At 61.9% G+C, this 14,719-nt stretch overlaps 1 protein-coding gene across 10 annotated transcripts in view; it reads left to right on the forward strand.

The window, feature by feature from the left end:
- The window catches only part of CAMK2B (calcium/calmodulin dependent protein kinase II beta), a 93,358-nt gene that overhangs the window by 65,376 nt on the left and 13,263 nt on the right, over window positions 1-14,719 (forward strand). For 4 of the 10 annotated variants that reach the window (XM_043463470.1, XM_043463468.1, XM_043463474.1 and 1 more), the window contains exons 6-15: window positions 1,865-1,937; window positions 5,356-5,458; window positions 5,551-5,634; window positions 6,329-6,423; window positions 6,586-6,708; window positions 7,173-7,256; window positions 8,050-8,092; window positions 9,026-9,100; window positions 14,031-14,068; window positions 14,225-14,296. In XM_043463470.1, coding sequence (XP_043319405.1) covers window positions 1,865-1,937; window positions 5,356-5,458; window positions 5,551-5,634; window positions 6,329-6,423; window positions 6,586-6,708; window positions 7,173-7,256; window positions 8,050-8,092; window positions 9,026-9,100; window positions 14,031-14,068; window positions 14,225-14,296 — 790 coding nt within the window. Of the gene's footprint in view, window positions 1-1,864; window positions 1,938-5,355; window positions 5,459-5,550; window positions 5,635-6,328; window positions 6,424-6,585; window positions 6,709-7,172; window positions 7,257-8,049; window positions 8,093-9,025; window positions 9,101-14,027; window positions 14,069-14,224; window positions 14,297-14,719 lie in introns of all 10 variants that reach the window. The other 6 variants (XM_043463471.1, XM_043463473.1, XM_043463476.1 and 3 more) reach the window with 2 other exon arrangements.

Raw genomic sequence — 14,719 nt, forward strand, 5'->3', positions numbered from 1 at the left:
CTGGTCAACCTGAGGGTCCCTGAGCCCCTGGGTGGGGTGGGGTGCTGCAGTGAGCAGGTGGTCCAGGGACTCAGGGCTGAGATCCAGGAGGATGCAGTGACGCCCCAGCACGGCTCCCCAGGGCTCAGATTTCCAGGAACTGGGAAAGCCAGCGCCCCCTTCCCGGGGCCCCGGCTCAGCGGCCTCAACTGCAAGTGCTGGCGCTTCCTCTGGCCTCTGCCTCCACCCAGTGGCCTGTCCTGCCCTCAGAGGAGCTCCCCAGACCTCACAGCTGAGCTCCGCCCATGAGGAAAAAGGCCCCTGGATGAACTTGCCCTGATGGGGCAGCCTGGAGGGGCTGAGCCCGTGTCTACAGTCATGGGAGGGCTGGTAGTGGCTGGATGTGGACCTGGGGATACAGGGATGAGGGTGAGGACAACAATAAGACCGAGGCTGGCAGATGAGAGTGTGGTGGGAGGGACAGGAGCAGGGAGGGAGGCCCTGGGAGCAGGTGGGACAGGAGAGCTCAGGGCTTGGGGCGGGGGTGGGGTTTCCAGCCCTTAGAGGCATCTAAAGGGAGGGGCTGCTGGGGGACTGTTACCCACAGGTTTGGGCCTAGCTCCTTCTGACCCCATAAACCTCAGGAAATCCATCATCACTAGGACTCTGAGGTCCAGGTTTCTCCAGGGTGGACACTCAGGGTTACTTTTCTAGCAGGTGACCACCAGTAGGTGGTCTCCAGGTGTGGTCAAAGCTATTTGAGAACATGGGCTGGTTTCTTGTCCCTTCTCGAGTTTGCTGTTAGGAAAACAAAGTCCATCCCTCCAGCTGACCTTTAGTCACCTCCCCGATCTAGCCGCGGCAGGAGCAGTCCTGCCTGTGCCTCCCTCGCCCCCACCAGAGGGGCTGGGGCCAAGACCCCAGGGATGGGCTATGGCAGCCTGTGGCACGCCTGTCTCTGGTAGCTGGTAATGCTGCAGGGGTGCTGTGGAACCCCAGGGGTCTGTGCCTGGCTCTGGGGGCAGCTGGACACTTCCCAACCACCTAGAGGAGGCAGGTGCAGGTCACTGGGGCTGGGGGCATCTAGGTCTGGAGGCACCTGGGTCTGATACCTAGGGCCATTGCTGAAGCCCAGGTGTGGGAGGTGCCTGGGGAGAGCCTGGACCTTTTTCTCCAACCAGTGATGCCCCAGAAGGCTCGGGACTTCTCCCTAATCTGGAAGGAAGCCCCTGGCTCGGGGCCCTGGATAGTGCCAGGCTGCCCCCAGCGACCCCAGTGCTGCTATGGAGCTGAGCTGTCTAGCACGGCAGCCAGCAGCCAGCAGCCAGAGTGGACGTGAAGTTTATTTTAATGAAATGACACCCGCTCTCACACATGTGTGCTGGTGACTGCAGCGTTAGCACAGCCTCAGAACAGAGAGGGGCCCCGGTGCCCAGGGCAGCACCCCCGCAGTGTGGCACTGGCCTGCCCTCTCTCCCTTGCCCTTTCACCTCTCCCCTCCCCTCCCGTTGTCTGGGTCTTCAGCCTGCCTTGCAGGGTGTACACTCAGCCCTGGCCTCCCTCCCCAAGGGCACTCAGCGCAGGGCCAGGTGTGGCCAGCATGAGCCTGGGGTGGAGTGCACTGGGGCCAGGCATCTTTCCTCTGTGGGCCTGCTTAGAGGGGAGGGCGTGCCTTGTGTTGACCTTTGGGGGTGAAGAGGGAGCCCCAGAGGCCCCCTTCTGGCCAGGGTCTTGTCCCCCATGTGGCAGGCAGCACCTTGATTCCCTGCTTCCCCCGGGCCCCCACTGGGCTGGAGACCCCAGCACTCCCACACAGCACCCTTCTCCTGCACCCCGCCCACTCCTCAGGGGCCACCCGCACTAATGCGCCTGCTGTTTGCTGCAGTCACTGCATCCAGCAGATCCTGGAGGCGGTTCTCCACTGCCACCAAATGGGGGTCGTCCACAGGGACCTCAAGGTGAGTTCCCCCCCCTCACTCTGTGCCAGGTGTCTGTCGTCTGTAACTGCATGTTGTGTTTGAGGGGAGACTCGGGGGTAGGGCAGTGCACCAGAAGACACGTGTGTGTGTGGGATGTTTGCATATGTGTGTTCCCGTGTGTTTTCGTGTGAAGGTGTGCGCCTATGAGAATGTGTGTGCACATGTGTACATGTGCATTGGCACATATAAGAGTACGTGTGTGCATGTGTTTGTGTTTGAAGGTGCATGCTTGTGAGAATGTGGGTCTGTGCGTACACATGGACATGTGTGTATGCGTGAGCACGTGTACATATGCATGTGCATTTGTGCATGTGTGTGAGACTGTGTGTGTGCGCATGTGTGTTTGTGGGTGTGCATGCATGCATGTGTCTGTACACATCCCTCCCAGTGCCTCTAGGCTTCAGGGCTGAGAGGGGACAGTTGTCAAGAACCAGCCTAGTAGCACATGTCCATGCGGGGTCTCGCTTTCTGGGCTCTAGTTGAGATTCGGACCTGGCAGGAGAGACACAGAGAATGTACATGCAGGTGGGGCTGATGCCTCGGGAGCAGGGGGTGGAGGGGACAGTTTGGTCTCTTCAAACTTCCAGTCCTTTCTACTCATCTCTGTGGCCCTTGGCTCAGCTCTGGGCAAAGTGACTGCAAATCATTTAAAACAAGAGTTGTCACCCACAGGCCTCCGTGTGGTGGGAGGGGCCCTCAGGAGGAGCTGCAGCCCTTCTGCCTCTCCCTTCTCCTCCCCCTTCTTCCTGCCCGTCCCCCTTCCCCCTCCTCCTCCTCTCAATCTCTCCTCCTTTCTTTGACTTCAGCTTTCTCCAAGTCTGAGTTTGGGTCAGTTTCTTCTCTCACTGGTTTTGCAGGGGATGGGGGGACCCTTGGGCCTGCATCCTTGCTGGTGGTGTTTGAGACCAACCTTCCCGTGGGTGCTAGGGCTGAATGGAGTCACATCCTTCTGGGGCTGCCCAGAGGTGTGTGTGTGTGTGTTTGTGTGTGTGTGTGTGTGTGTGTGTGTGTGTGTGTGTGAGCTGATTTTGTGGAGCTGCTCTTGAGGGGATGTCCCACCAGGAGCAGGCCCGGGACCTGCCCTGTGCCCTCATGTGTCCCCGCTCCCACTCTGCATGTGCTGTGTGGTCCCCTGTCCTCTCATGGGCCTGCCCAGGCTCCCCCTGATGACTGCCTGTCCTGTGGGTGCCCCTCTGTCTCTGTGTCTTGTGTCTGCATGGGCCTCACTCAGGGGCCTCTGGAAATAGGGGCCACAGGGAAGAGGGCACGCATCCCTCCTTCATCCTGGACCTCACGATGCATAACAAACCTGGAGCCCAAAGCTCCGAAGTGCAGATGGATGCTCTCCCCAGCCCAGGTGTGACCTGAGGGCACCCAAAACCCTTGCTGAGAAAAGGAAAACGGGGTTAGGACGAGTTGGTCTCCTGTCTCCCACCAGGTGTTGGGGGGAGCAGGCTGTCCCTCCTCCTCTAGAGAGGCCTCTGTCATCTTGGCCGAGACAGACCTCCAGGAGCATGCTGTGGTGGCTTTCCTCTCAGCCAAGGTGTGGAGGGTGGAGAGAGCAGAGGGGCTTGGTGCCATCTTGGCGGCTGTGAGGGAGCCAGGGTGGGGCCTGCAGGTGGGAACATCCCTGTGCAACCCAGCTGGGTCCCCTCCATCTCCTCCCAGGGAAGAGCCTTCTTGCCCAGCTCTTCCCAGGGACTAGGTTCCCTTAGCTCCTTCTTCCCAGAGAGGCATTCTAAGTCACTTCAGTTGTGTCCGACTCTGTGTGACCCCATGGACTGTAGCCCACCAGGCTCCTCTGTCCATGGGATTCTCCAGGCAGGCATACTGGAGTGGGTTGCCATTTCGTCCTCCAGGGGATCTTCCTGACCCAGGGATCGAACCCACAGCTCTTATGTCTCCTTCACTGGTAGGCAGGTTCTTTACCACTAGCGCCACCTGGGAAGCCGAAGAATGCTGGTTTATTTTCTTGGGGTGGGGGGAATCTGATCTGTAGAAGCTGGGTCAAGCCCCCAGCTGCAGCCCCTGACCCATAGTATTTCAGACTTCTTTTTTTAAAAAACCAATTTTTAAAAATTTGAAGTATAGTTGATTTGCAATGTTGTGTCTATTTCAGACTTCTTGGTGTGGGGTTTGTGGGGAGGTAGGGGTCTGGTTGGACCCTGGGAGTTGGTGATGGACAGGGAGGCCTGGTGTGCTGTGGTTCATGGGGTCGCAGAGTCGGACACGACTGAGTGACTGAACTGAACTGAACTGAAGGGGTCCCCCTGCCCTACTCACACTGGCAAAATCAAGGTGTTCAGAGGCCTCCTGGCCGTGCTGGGCAGGCGGGGCTGAGTATCCCCAGCACGTGTCACCTGGAGTGACGGAGCCTCATCCACCAGCTGTGTGGGGCCTGGAGAAGCTCTGGTTTCTGCCTCATGGGCTGGCATGATTCATCTATGCCACACGATTTGTCCTCACACCCCCGGTGTCCAAGCAGGGTTAACTCAGTTCTGTTGGCGGCATTTGTCTTTCTTGGTGGCACTAAGGTGGGCGGCATGGTGTCAGCAGACCTTCCTGCCGGGAGGGTGGCCTGGTGAGGGGGCTGAGGGCCCGGAGAGCCCCCATCAGCCAGGGACGAGGGAGTCCAGCGGCTTCAAGCTCTGAGCGCTGCCCTCTGGGAGCTGGCGAAGCCAGTGGGGCAGGCTGGGATGGAGGAGCCTAGCAAGCAGGACACAGTGAACAGGGAACTCCTAGGGCCTTCGGAGCCAAGTGTTCCCAGTCACAGGGCAGCAGCCTCCTTGGCACCCCAGTGGGACAGGGATGAATACCCTTCCTTCTGGCATGAGCAAGGCACTGCTCCCCGAGACCAGGAGGTCCGCACGGGGCCCTCCCCTCCTGTGGGCAGCCAGCCCAGGGCTGGTGGGACTTGGATGTCCTACTCTGCTCAGGCCGTAGGGGCCGTTGGTTTTCCTCCTTGCCCTTGAGAGTCTCCATCCTGCAGGAAGTGCCTGAACCTTCCAGCAGCCGCTCTCATTGTGCAGCCAGCCTTGGTTGGGGGAGGGAAGCCCCCCTACAGTGGGGGTCTGGGCCCCGCATGGCCTGCTGGGGCCTCCAGGGTGAGGTGTTTTGGTCCCAGCGCCCCGAGTTCACAAGCTTGCACTTTGAGAGCCAGCTTCCCTCAGCTCTAGGGCTCATGTCCCTGCCCCCGGCAAGTGGGGGACAGAGACAGACTGTGGGGTGCAGGCTCTGGGGTGCGCTCAAGCCAAAGATGTCAGCCATGCCGGGGGGGCACCCATGTGGTCAGGGGACCTGTGCGCCCCCACCTGCCAAGGGGTATTCTGTCCCCCTCTCTCCGGTGACACCCCTGGGTGTAAACCCCACACCCTCGGGCTGCTCACCTTCCCCACAGCCCGAGAACCTGCTCCTGGCCAGCAAGTGCAAAGGGGCTGCGGTGAAGCTGGCAGACTTCGGCCTGGCCATCGAGGTGCAGGGGGACCAGCAGGCGTGGTTTGGTGAGTACCTGGCCGGCCCACTGGCCAGGGGACAGAGCGGGGGTGTCTGCCACCCCTTTGGTCCTTCACACCGCCCTTTCCCCTCCTGCTAGGGTTTGCTGGCACGCCAGGCTACCTGTCTCCAGAGGTCCTGCGCAAGGAGGCGTACGGCAAGCCGGTGGACATCTGGGCGTGCGGTGAGGCTGGTGTGCCGGGCGAGGTGGGCTCCACCCACAAGCACTGCACCAGACCCACACCTGGCTGCCCCTAACTGGGAGCACCCTCCCACCCAGACCGGAATTACTAATACAACCCTGGCTGCTGCCGAGAAGCCCACCACCCCACTCCCTGCCCTGCGCTCGGCAGAGCAGTCTGGAGAAGGGGCAGCAAGTGCCCGGATGGTGGATGGATACTGGAGGAGCGGGGGCTGTGTGGACCACCCTGGCAGGGCTGCCTCCTTGCCAGGGGCATCTCCCCCACAGTCAGGGCAGTGGAGGGGGCTGTTCTCGGGCATCCCCTGTGAAGTAGGGTGGGACGGCAGAGGAGCTGTTGATGCCATTCTGCAAACATGAGGGTCTCCAAAGAGGGACACTGGTTGACGCTGGCTGTGGGGGTAGAGAGGAGGGGGTGCTTGAGGACCCCAGTGTCCTCATGGGACTTGCTGGCCTTGGGCCGCGACTCCCACCCTAGCCGATGCTGAGAAACTAGCTGAGCGTCCTGTAGCTGTTCAGTACCAGAGCTGGGCATCTGGCTCCCATCCTGGGATCACACGCCAGACACTCTGTGGCAGCATGTGACTCGTGTGTGGTTGCACTGGTGGGCTCCGCTGGGCTGCTGGGCGTGGGCAGTGAGGGCAGCAGCAGGAGGCCCTGGGCTCTTGGCTCTCCTCAGGGGTGATCCTGTACATCCTGCTTGTGGGCTACCCACCCTTCTGGGACGAGGACCAGCACAAGCTGTACCAGCAGATCAAGGCCGGGGCCTATGACGTGAGTGCCAGGACCCCCAATCCCTCCCTATCTGGGGGAGGCAGGCTGGCAGAGGCAGGGTGTGGGGTGACACCCCTGTTTTCAGATGAGACCCTTTGGAGAAGTCTGTCTCTGTCTGGGGAGGGGGATTCAGGCTCCCCTATGCCTGGTTTTCCTTTCTAGTTCCCGTCCCCTGAGTGGGACACGGTCACTCCCGAAGCCAAAAACCTCATCAACCAGATGTTGACCATCAACCCCGCCAAGCGCATCACGGCACACGAGGCACTGAAGCACCCGTGGGTCTGCGTAAGTCGCACCAGCCCCGGACCACCCCCTAGCCTGTGGACCTTGGGCCCTCTCCTCGAATCCAGTGGGTTGGTCCTGTGGTCTCCTGAGGGCTATGTGGCTTGGGATGTGCTGGTGATTTAAAGGCCTCAGTCCCTGGGAGGACAAGAGCTCCATGAGAAGAGGAGGCTCAGTCCAGCATGTGAGGGGATGGAGTGGCAAGGAGGGTGAGGGCCAGGTGGTGGTGGGCACAGGTGGAGTGGATAGCCATAGGAGGTGATGGACTTGGAGATTAGGCAGGCAGTGGGGATAGGTGGCCTTCGACTGCAGTGAGTAGCTGGTAGCTCTTGGCTCAAGAGCCCCAGGGGTGCTGCTGCCCTGAGCCTCTCCCTGACCACCCCTCTTTTGAGCACCCCACTTGGGGACAAAGCTGGTGCCCCTCGGGGCTGCTTGCAATAACACCCTCCCTCGTTCCCTCCCCACAGCAACGCTCTACTGTGGCCTCCATGATGCACAGGCAGGAGACCGTGGAGTGCCTGAAAAAGTTCAACGCTCGGAGGAAGCTCAAGGTGAGACGCTGACCCCAGTGTGTGGCCAGGGTGCCCTGCCACGCTCACATGCTTGCCTCCCCAGAGGCGCTGAGGGCCCCACACTAGGGGTGGCTAGAGGGGTCCCAGCAGGCCTGGCAGGGGTCCTAGCCACCCAGGACAGGCTGCTCGTGGGTGAAATCTAGACCAGATGTGTCAGGTGGACTTGGTCCCTTCCATGGCAATGACACCAAAGGTGCCCAGATGTCGGGTGGCCCCTCCTCAGTCTCCCACGCTGCCCGTGAGGTGTTCCTCGGGCTCCCCAGTGGCAGGGGGCTGGGAGGCATGCCCTGTGGTCGGTCATGCTGTCTGGGTGGGAGTGAGCTGAGACACTTCTGACCCGGGGCACTTCTGGTCAGGAGAGCAGCCAAGCTCTGCGGCTCAGAGGGGCAGGAGGGAGGGGGCCCTGGGCACAGAGGCCACTGGGCACCAGGCCCGTCCTGCCTACAGGCTGCTGTGTGCTGAGGGCGCATGTTCAGGCCTGACCGGGCCCCTGGCTGCTATGCACGCACCTCTCAGGGAGAAGAAGCGCTGTGGGGAGAGGCAAACCCCCTGCCTCAGTGCCCCCAGGGGTCCTGAAGCACTTTAGAAGCTTGGTTTGCTGGATAGTTTAGGGCCCAGGAGAGGTCACTGTTAATTCTGCATGAGGTGACTTGTCTGAGTGCAGCTGGTGGGCGTGTAGAACTCTTGGCTCTCTAAGAGACCTTGACCCCAGGTCTGGGGGTTGTGGGGGGAGGGGGTCTCCGCCTGGCCTCAGCCGTGTGTCTCTCTCCAGGGTGCGATCCTCACCACCATGCTGGCCACACGGAATTTCTCAGGTGAGAACAGCCATCTCCAGGAGCAGCAGGCCTGCGGTGGGAAGCCTGGGGAGTGACCCGCCACCAGCCGCCTGCCCCGTCTTCACCCCCACGGTCCCGTCCTCTGCTGCCGGCCCGGCCCGGCCCGGCCTTCCTCCCTCTGAGACCTTTGGGCCTCAGAGGAGGCCTGGGCTCTGGCTGGGCCCCCCCGAGGGCCCGTCCCTGCGTGTTGGGTCTGTGTCTGAGCTGCCTGCCGGCCGGGCCGCACTTCCGTGTATCTGTCCAGGTGTTGGTCGGCACCTCTGTGGCCTCGTTGTTGTCCTGAATCCTCTGAGCACCCGTTCTGTGTTGGGAGAGAGGGAGGCGAGAGGAGGCTCCGGACACGCTGGCTGGTGGCCGCCCGCTTGGGCACGAAGGAAGGGTGGGCAGGGCTGGGGGCGTGCTGCCGCTCCGAGGGTCTATCGGCGACCCTGAGGCCTCGGGACAGGGCAGGCCTAGCGGGGACAACGTCCCCCAGGCGGGGCTGCCGCCCCCTCGCTCTCCTGTGGCTTGTCTGTCGCCCGCAATGCTGGCGCGGGAGCGTCTGTGGTCGTCCTCGTTGTCCGTTTGCATCAGCACCCGCCCCCTCCTGTTACCTTGCTGTGATACTGTGCTGCCGGGCCGGGGGGCATGTTGTCACACCAATACTAATAGGACGTGTCCTGTCGCACGCCCGGCCGGGCACCCGGAAGGCCCCGCTGGGGTTTTCCAAGGAGAAAGGAGGCAAATGCTTTTCCCAATGTCAATCGGTCTCCATCTTGTTTTCACGCTCCTGTGAAAGGGGTTCTGGAACCATCCGTCACCTAAACTTTGACTCTAATCTTCTTCTGCTTCCTTTGTCTCTTCTCTTCCCTCACCTCGCCCACCCCTCGTCTGTGTCCGCCCCTCCCCTCGTCTCTAACCCGGTGCTAACAGTGGGCAGACAGACCACCGCTCCAGCCACAATGTCCACCGCGGCCTCCGGCACCACCATGGGGCTGGTGGAACAAGGTAGACGTCCCGCCTGTCGGCATGCAGCTCCCCTCGCTGCACGCAGCCGCCAGCAGGGCCTTGAGAGCCACCCCAGAGGCCCCGGGAGCCCCTGCTCCCGCCGTGGACACGCCCACAGAGCCCCCACCCTGGGCAGGGAGCCAGCATCCATGTCCCAGCAGCCTCACCTGTTATAGGAGGGGCCAGCCGAGGTGACCCCCGAGCCATGTCACCCTGCGTGCATTTGACTGAATTCCCTGGTCCTGATTCCTGAGTCTGGGGGTCGGGAGACCCCCCACTCCACTTCTGGTCTGAGCCCTTTGCTGTCTGAGGCTCACTCCCCACTTGTCCGTCAAGACCCTATTTAGAAAAACAAGGAGCCTCTTTTCTGGGGCTGCTGCTGGGGGGGTTGAATCCCGAATGGGAGCCCTGGGGAGAAGGGCATGGGCAGAGACCGTGCCCCATGAGAGCCCACTCGCCACCCCATCCACCCCGGACTTGGCCTCTACCTGCCCTCAGGAACGTGCCCTGTGCTCCCGGCCGCTCATACGGAGCCAGTGGTCCGTACTGAGTCTCAAACACGTATGTCTGCCCTGTGAGTCTCAAGATGTGGCCCTTGGCCTCCCAGGGAGTGACTTTAAAGACCTCCTCCTGGGTTCCTTCTATGAGGCCCCTCACCTCGTCCCCAGCCCATGAGGGGAGAGGCAGAGTCTGTGAAGGGCAGACTTTCCAGGGAGTCACCCGACTGTGACCTTGGCCAGACCCTATGAGGCTAGTGGACCCCAAGACCTCCTAGGAAGCCCATGGCCCCAGCCCAAGCTGAGGGTGGCACGAACTTAGCGGGGTGGAGCTGCAGCTGAGGGCCAACCAGGTGCTCCCCAGACGGGGTTGTGTGGCTAGAAGAAGCCCTCTCTTCCTGCCACTGCCTCAAGTGTCCGCGGGGACAGGGCAGATGCCCAGCTGCTCCCAGGCCTAGGCCCTTTCTTCCCTACATGTCCAGCCCGGCTCTTTTCCCCTGACCCTGCAGGATGCGCAGGCCTGCCTGCCCACCCAGAGGACCCCAAGTGCTGCCTCCTGGGGTGCTCAACGCAGGGCCATCCTGGGTAGGAGGGTCCACGCTCCTCCTGTGAGCCCAGTGGACAGGTCCAGAGGGCCGGCCTTCGGGGGCTATCCTGAGTCAGCTTCATTTTCTGGGCCTTTCTGGAGCACCTGGGGGGAGGGGGGGCAGAGGGGCAGGGAACGGGGAGACTAGGGGCTCCTGGTGAAGACCGGGGGCGGTGAGTGAGGCAGGCGCCTCTGAGCCGCCCTCTGCCCGGGGCCCCCGCCTGCACTGCCCGCTGCCTGCAAGGGGATGTGGGGCGTCGGTGCATGAGGCCGCGAGCATGTGCGGCTCCGCCCCGGGCGCCAGGGGCCGCTGTGTCCTGCGGTGGTCCGTGCATGTGGACGGAGCCCAGCATGGCTGTCCGTGAGTGACGAGCTAGGGGACGAGGTATCGGCTGGGCCCTCTGGGCTGAGCCCTCACACCCCGGCTAGGGCAGCCCACCTCAGCCAATGTGCTGGACCCAGGAGACATGGCGGGTGAGGGGGCTCAGTCCCGGGGACGTTGCTTCTCTGTGGATGATGGCCTCTGGGGTGACATAGAGCACTCGGCCAGTGGAAGACTGGGTGTCTGTAGGTCTTTTGCAGTTCATCAAAGCATCCTGGTTGGTCCCACTTGGCCTTCACCGAGAGGAGACCCAGGCAAACTGCTGGGGTGCAGTGACGGCGTGGCCCTGAGGACCCGGGGCGGGGTAGGGCAGAGGGCCGCTGTTTGTCTCCCCGGGGGTCTAGGGTTCCTGGTTGGTTCACCTCAGTTCCCGCCGCATAGTAATGAATTTGACTTGAGAAGATACGAAGATACTCCCTATGCCTTCAATCACTAGTGTAAATGGAAGTCAACAGGATCCTGGTTAATCTCAGCCAGAGATGTGAATTTCTAGGGAACGTGGCGGCCAGGAGCTGTGGTCAGGATGGGGGCAGCTGTGTGTCCAGACATGGAGGTCTGGGGATTCCCAGGGAGGAGCATGTGGGAGTCAGTTCAAAGAACAGGTGTCTGCTGCAGGCTTCCCAGAGCCTGGGCCATGGTGTGGTCTGTGTCCTCAGAGGGATGGCTTTTAGGGAGCAGAACTGGTACTGTCTTGAATAGCATGGTCTGGAGTGTGGGTTCTGACAGAATCAGGGACTGAAGGGGACCCTCCTAAGACCCAGGGCTGTCCCAGGGTCTCCATCTGTCTCCACCCAGGCTCTGATGCACGGGCCCCCTTTCCTGCCCAAGGGGAAGCCCAAGGCACAGCTGATTGCACCTCCACCAGGGCCCTGAGCGGGCCCTGGCTGGACTTCTCAGACTGCCACTGGCCTGTGCTGGTTTTGAAGAGCTGGCCGGGAGTGCCGCTGATCACTGCTATGTGGCACTGGGAGGTGACTCTCCCCAGACTGCCCACCCTAAGTTGGGGGCTGGAGGTCAGTTTGCTCACCTGCTCAGCTCTCACGACAAGTGCCTTCAAGATGGGGTGGGCGCCACTTTCCTCCAGGCCTGTCTGGCCAGCTGGTTGGCCAGCACAGACAGGGTCCCTGGGCTCTTCGACCACAGCAGGACTCCCACTTCAGGGGCGGTGGCACCCTCCCTGCGCACTGGAGGTGGGGAAGGGAGCAGAGAGGTGAGGTCAGCAGGAGTGTCCTGCTGCTCAGGAGTCAGGCTTTTGGCCCTGGAGGCTCAGGAGTTCCTACGTCTGACGGGCTTGGCGGTTCCTCTGTGGTGAGTTACAGGGAGGCAGACGTGGCTGCCACCAGGGGAGGTTTTCCAGCGTCTCCCCCGTAGAAGTGAGATGTGGCCCCAGATGCCTGCAGGGCAGGGCTGCCCAGGCATCAGGGTGTGATCCTGAGACCAGCCTCACCAAGTGAGGCCTCTCCCTTGGGAGGATGAACTGCAGAGTGGCCAGGCTGGGGGGACAAGGAAAGGCCCGTGGTCCCTTCACTCACTGGGATCCTGTGGTGCTTCTCAGGGGGTGAGGCCCACCAGATAAGAGGTGAGGCCAGGAGTCCGGCTTTTCATTAAACTTTGCCCCGTGGATCCTAGGAGGAAAACGAGGGTATTGGGGGGCTACTGGGGAGGAAGCCTGGGGACTGAAGCTGCGCCCAGTGTTAGCGGTTCTCTGATGACCCCACAGGGCCCTCTGGCTGGGGACAGTCATCTGTGTCCCCATACAAAGTCCAGAGGCCACCTGGACAGGAAAAGGCCATCAGCAGGTGGGGGCCCAGCAGCCGGGGACTGGGCTGGCCACCCTACTGGGGACCTTGATTAGTGGTTCTCAAACTGAAACAGCATCAGGATCCCCCAGAGCAAATGAACAATTAAACTGAGCCCACCCAGGAGGTCTGGGGCTGGCCCAGGCTATGTGATGCAGATGTTGCTGGTGGGGAGTGGGCCCATTTTGATAACCGCTGCATCCCTCTGGGTCTGAGTGCCTGTCTTTCTGATGTGCCGTCGGAGTCAGTGGTCTCCGGGGATGTCCCCAGCAGCAAATTGCCCCCCGCAGACCTGCTGGGGCTCCCCGGTCCCTCTAAGCAGGCAGCCCCCACTTCAGGGCTGGTTAGCCAGAGCTTTCGGAGCCGGCCATCGGGGCTGTGCCACCTTCTTCCGGGGCAAGGGACCCTGCCCCTGGCGTCTGACCCGGGCTGCTTCTCTAACCTGCACCGGCCGTCCTGGGGCACCGCTTGGCGTAAACGTGGGCAGGGCGGGCGAGGCAGGAGCCGCTGAATCCCGGGCTGCAGACTTGCGCTCCCTGCCTGAACCTCTACAAATCTTGTTTTCTCTCTCTCTTCCTTCCTTCCTCATTCCCTCTCTTCCCCTCCTCACCTTTCCTTTTCCATAAGGTAAGCTGACTTCTTCTTCTTCTTCTTTTTTTTTTTGTTTAAGTTCTATGATTAAAACTACCCCTGTGAAGGGGCAGGCGCTGGAGGCTGAGGACCTGTGGGGGTGTGGCAGGTCAGGGCCTCTCAAGTCAGTGCACAGAGAGGCGGAGTTGCAGAGCGGGCCATCCTGACCTCTTGGGTGGGGTGGAAGGTTGGGGTGAGATGGGCCGTCTGCTGTGCATCTGAGAGGTGGTGAGACCCTGGGGTGTAGGTGGTCTTTTGGACCCTCCCCCAGGCGTGTCCTCCTCTTGCCCTCACTCAGAGCTCAAAGTCCTTGGTGGATGGGCACGGAGGCCTGTGTTGGCCCTGTCAGTGCTGCCAGAGCAAGGCCAAGAAGTGGCCCAAGGCCGGGGCTGCCGGTGGGGCTAGGAGGGAAAGCGAGGCTGCCCTGTGTGTGTGCTCTGAACCAAGAGGCATGGCCTGGGGCCTGGCCATAGGGGCAGAGCTCTGAGCGCTGTCTGCTGAGGGAGGGGGTCTGGGAGGCTGAGAGCAGGCAGGCACCTGGGCTTGGGACAAGTCCCTTCCTATGTGGGTGGCCAGCTACAGCCTGCTTATCCCTGCCTGAGGACATGGAGAATCACCGGGAGGTGCCCACCACCCCAACCTGTTGCCCTGTCCTGCGTTTTCATCTGGGGCGAGGGCAGTGCCTGCCCTCCTTTTGGGGGATCCCACGGTTTCAGGTGGGAGAAGTCTTGTTGTCCTCCGAGGTCATGGGCGCGGGCTGGGGGAAGCCCCTGTCCTGGGGACGAGGGTCCTCAGGCAGCCCTGGCCAGGCTGCCCACAGGGTGGCCCTGCTCAGCATTGGGTACAGACCCGCTCTGTCCCCAGCGGGCCCCAAGTGGCAGAAGCCACCCAGCCTTGGGACCTGGGGTGGCCCGCTCACTCAATCTTGGGGACCTGGGCTCCTTGCAGGCGCCCAAGGTTGCCTCACGGCAAAGGGGTGGGCTGCAGTGGGAGCCAGGCCCCTCACTCACCATGTCTGTTTCCTCCAATGCAGCAGCCAAGAGTTTACTCAACAAGAAAGCAGACGGAGTTAAGGTAAGGCACCGGCTCGGCCCAGGGGGCAGTGGTTGGCCCCCTGCCCCAGCCTGCGGCGTGGCCCAGCCCCCAAAGCTCCTCTGGGCCTCCCCCGTCTCGAGGAAGGGGTGTGAGCCCTCATTCTCTCCCTAATGGCCTCTCTTCCTCTCTCTGCAGCCCCAGACGAATAGCACCAAAAACAGTGCCGCTGCCACCAGCCCCAAGGGGACGCTTCCTCCAGCCGCCTTGGTACTGAACCCCTCTGCCCCTCACTTCCTGGCCATCCTTTCCTGTGCCCCGGCTGTGTGGTGGCCACTGTCAGGAGGCCTGGGGTAAAGCCAGGGTCTGGCTCCCAGCCTGTCTCTTGACAGATAACACCTAGCCTTTCTAGCCCCTCTGCCCTGGGATGTGGGGGTGAGGGAAGACCCCAGTTCATGCAGTGCCAGGGAACCCATCTTGGATGCAGCGGGCAGGCCCCTGCTGACTTGTGGTCAGCAGTGGGAACCATCAGGGGTCCAGTGAGACTGAGACCCAGGGTCTGGGCATCAACCTGGATTGGTTCCTCTGCCCTCAGGAAGCTGGCCGGGAACTCAGCGGGGGCTGGCTCTGCAGGGGGAGTGGTTCAGGCTGCGGGTGGGGACAGACTGCCAGCCCCTCTCCTGGGTGCTGCAG

Source organism: Cervus canadensis, chromosome 3 (genome assembly GCF_019320065.1).
Source record: "Cervus canadensis isolate Bull #8, Minnesota chromosome 3, ASM1932006v1, whole genome shotgun sequence".
Classification (NCBI taxonomy): domain Eukaryota; kingdom Metazoa; phylum Chordata; class Mammalia; order Artiodactyla; family Cervidae; genus Cervus; species Cervus canadensis.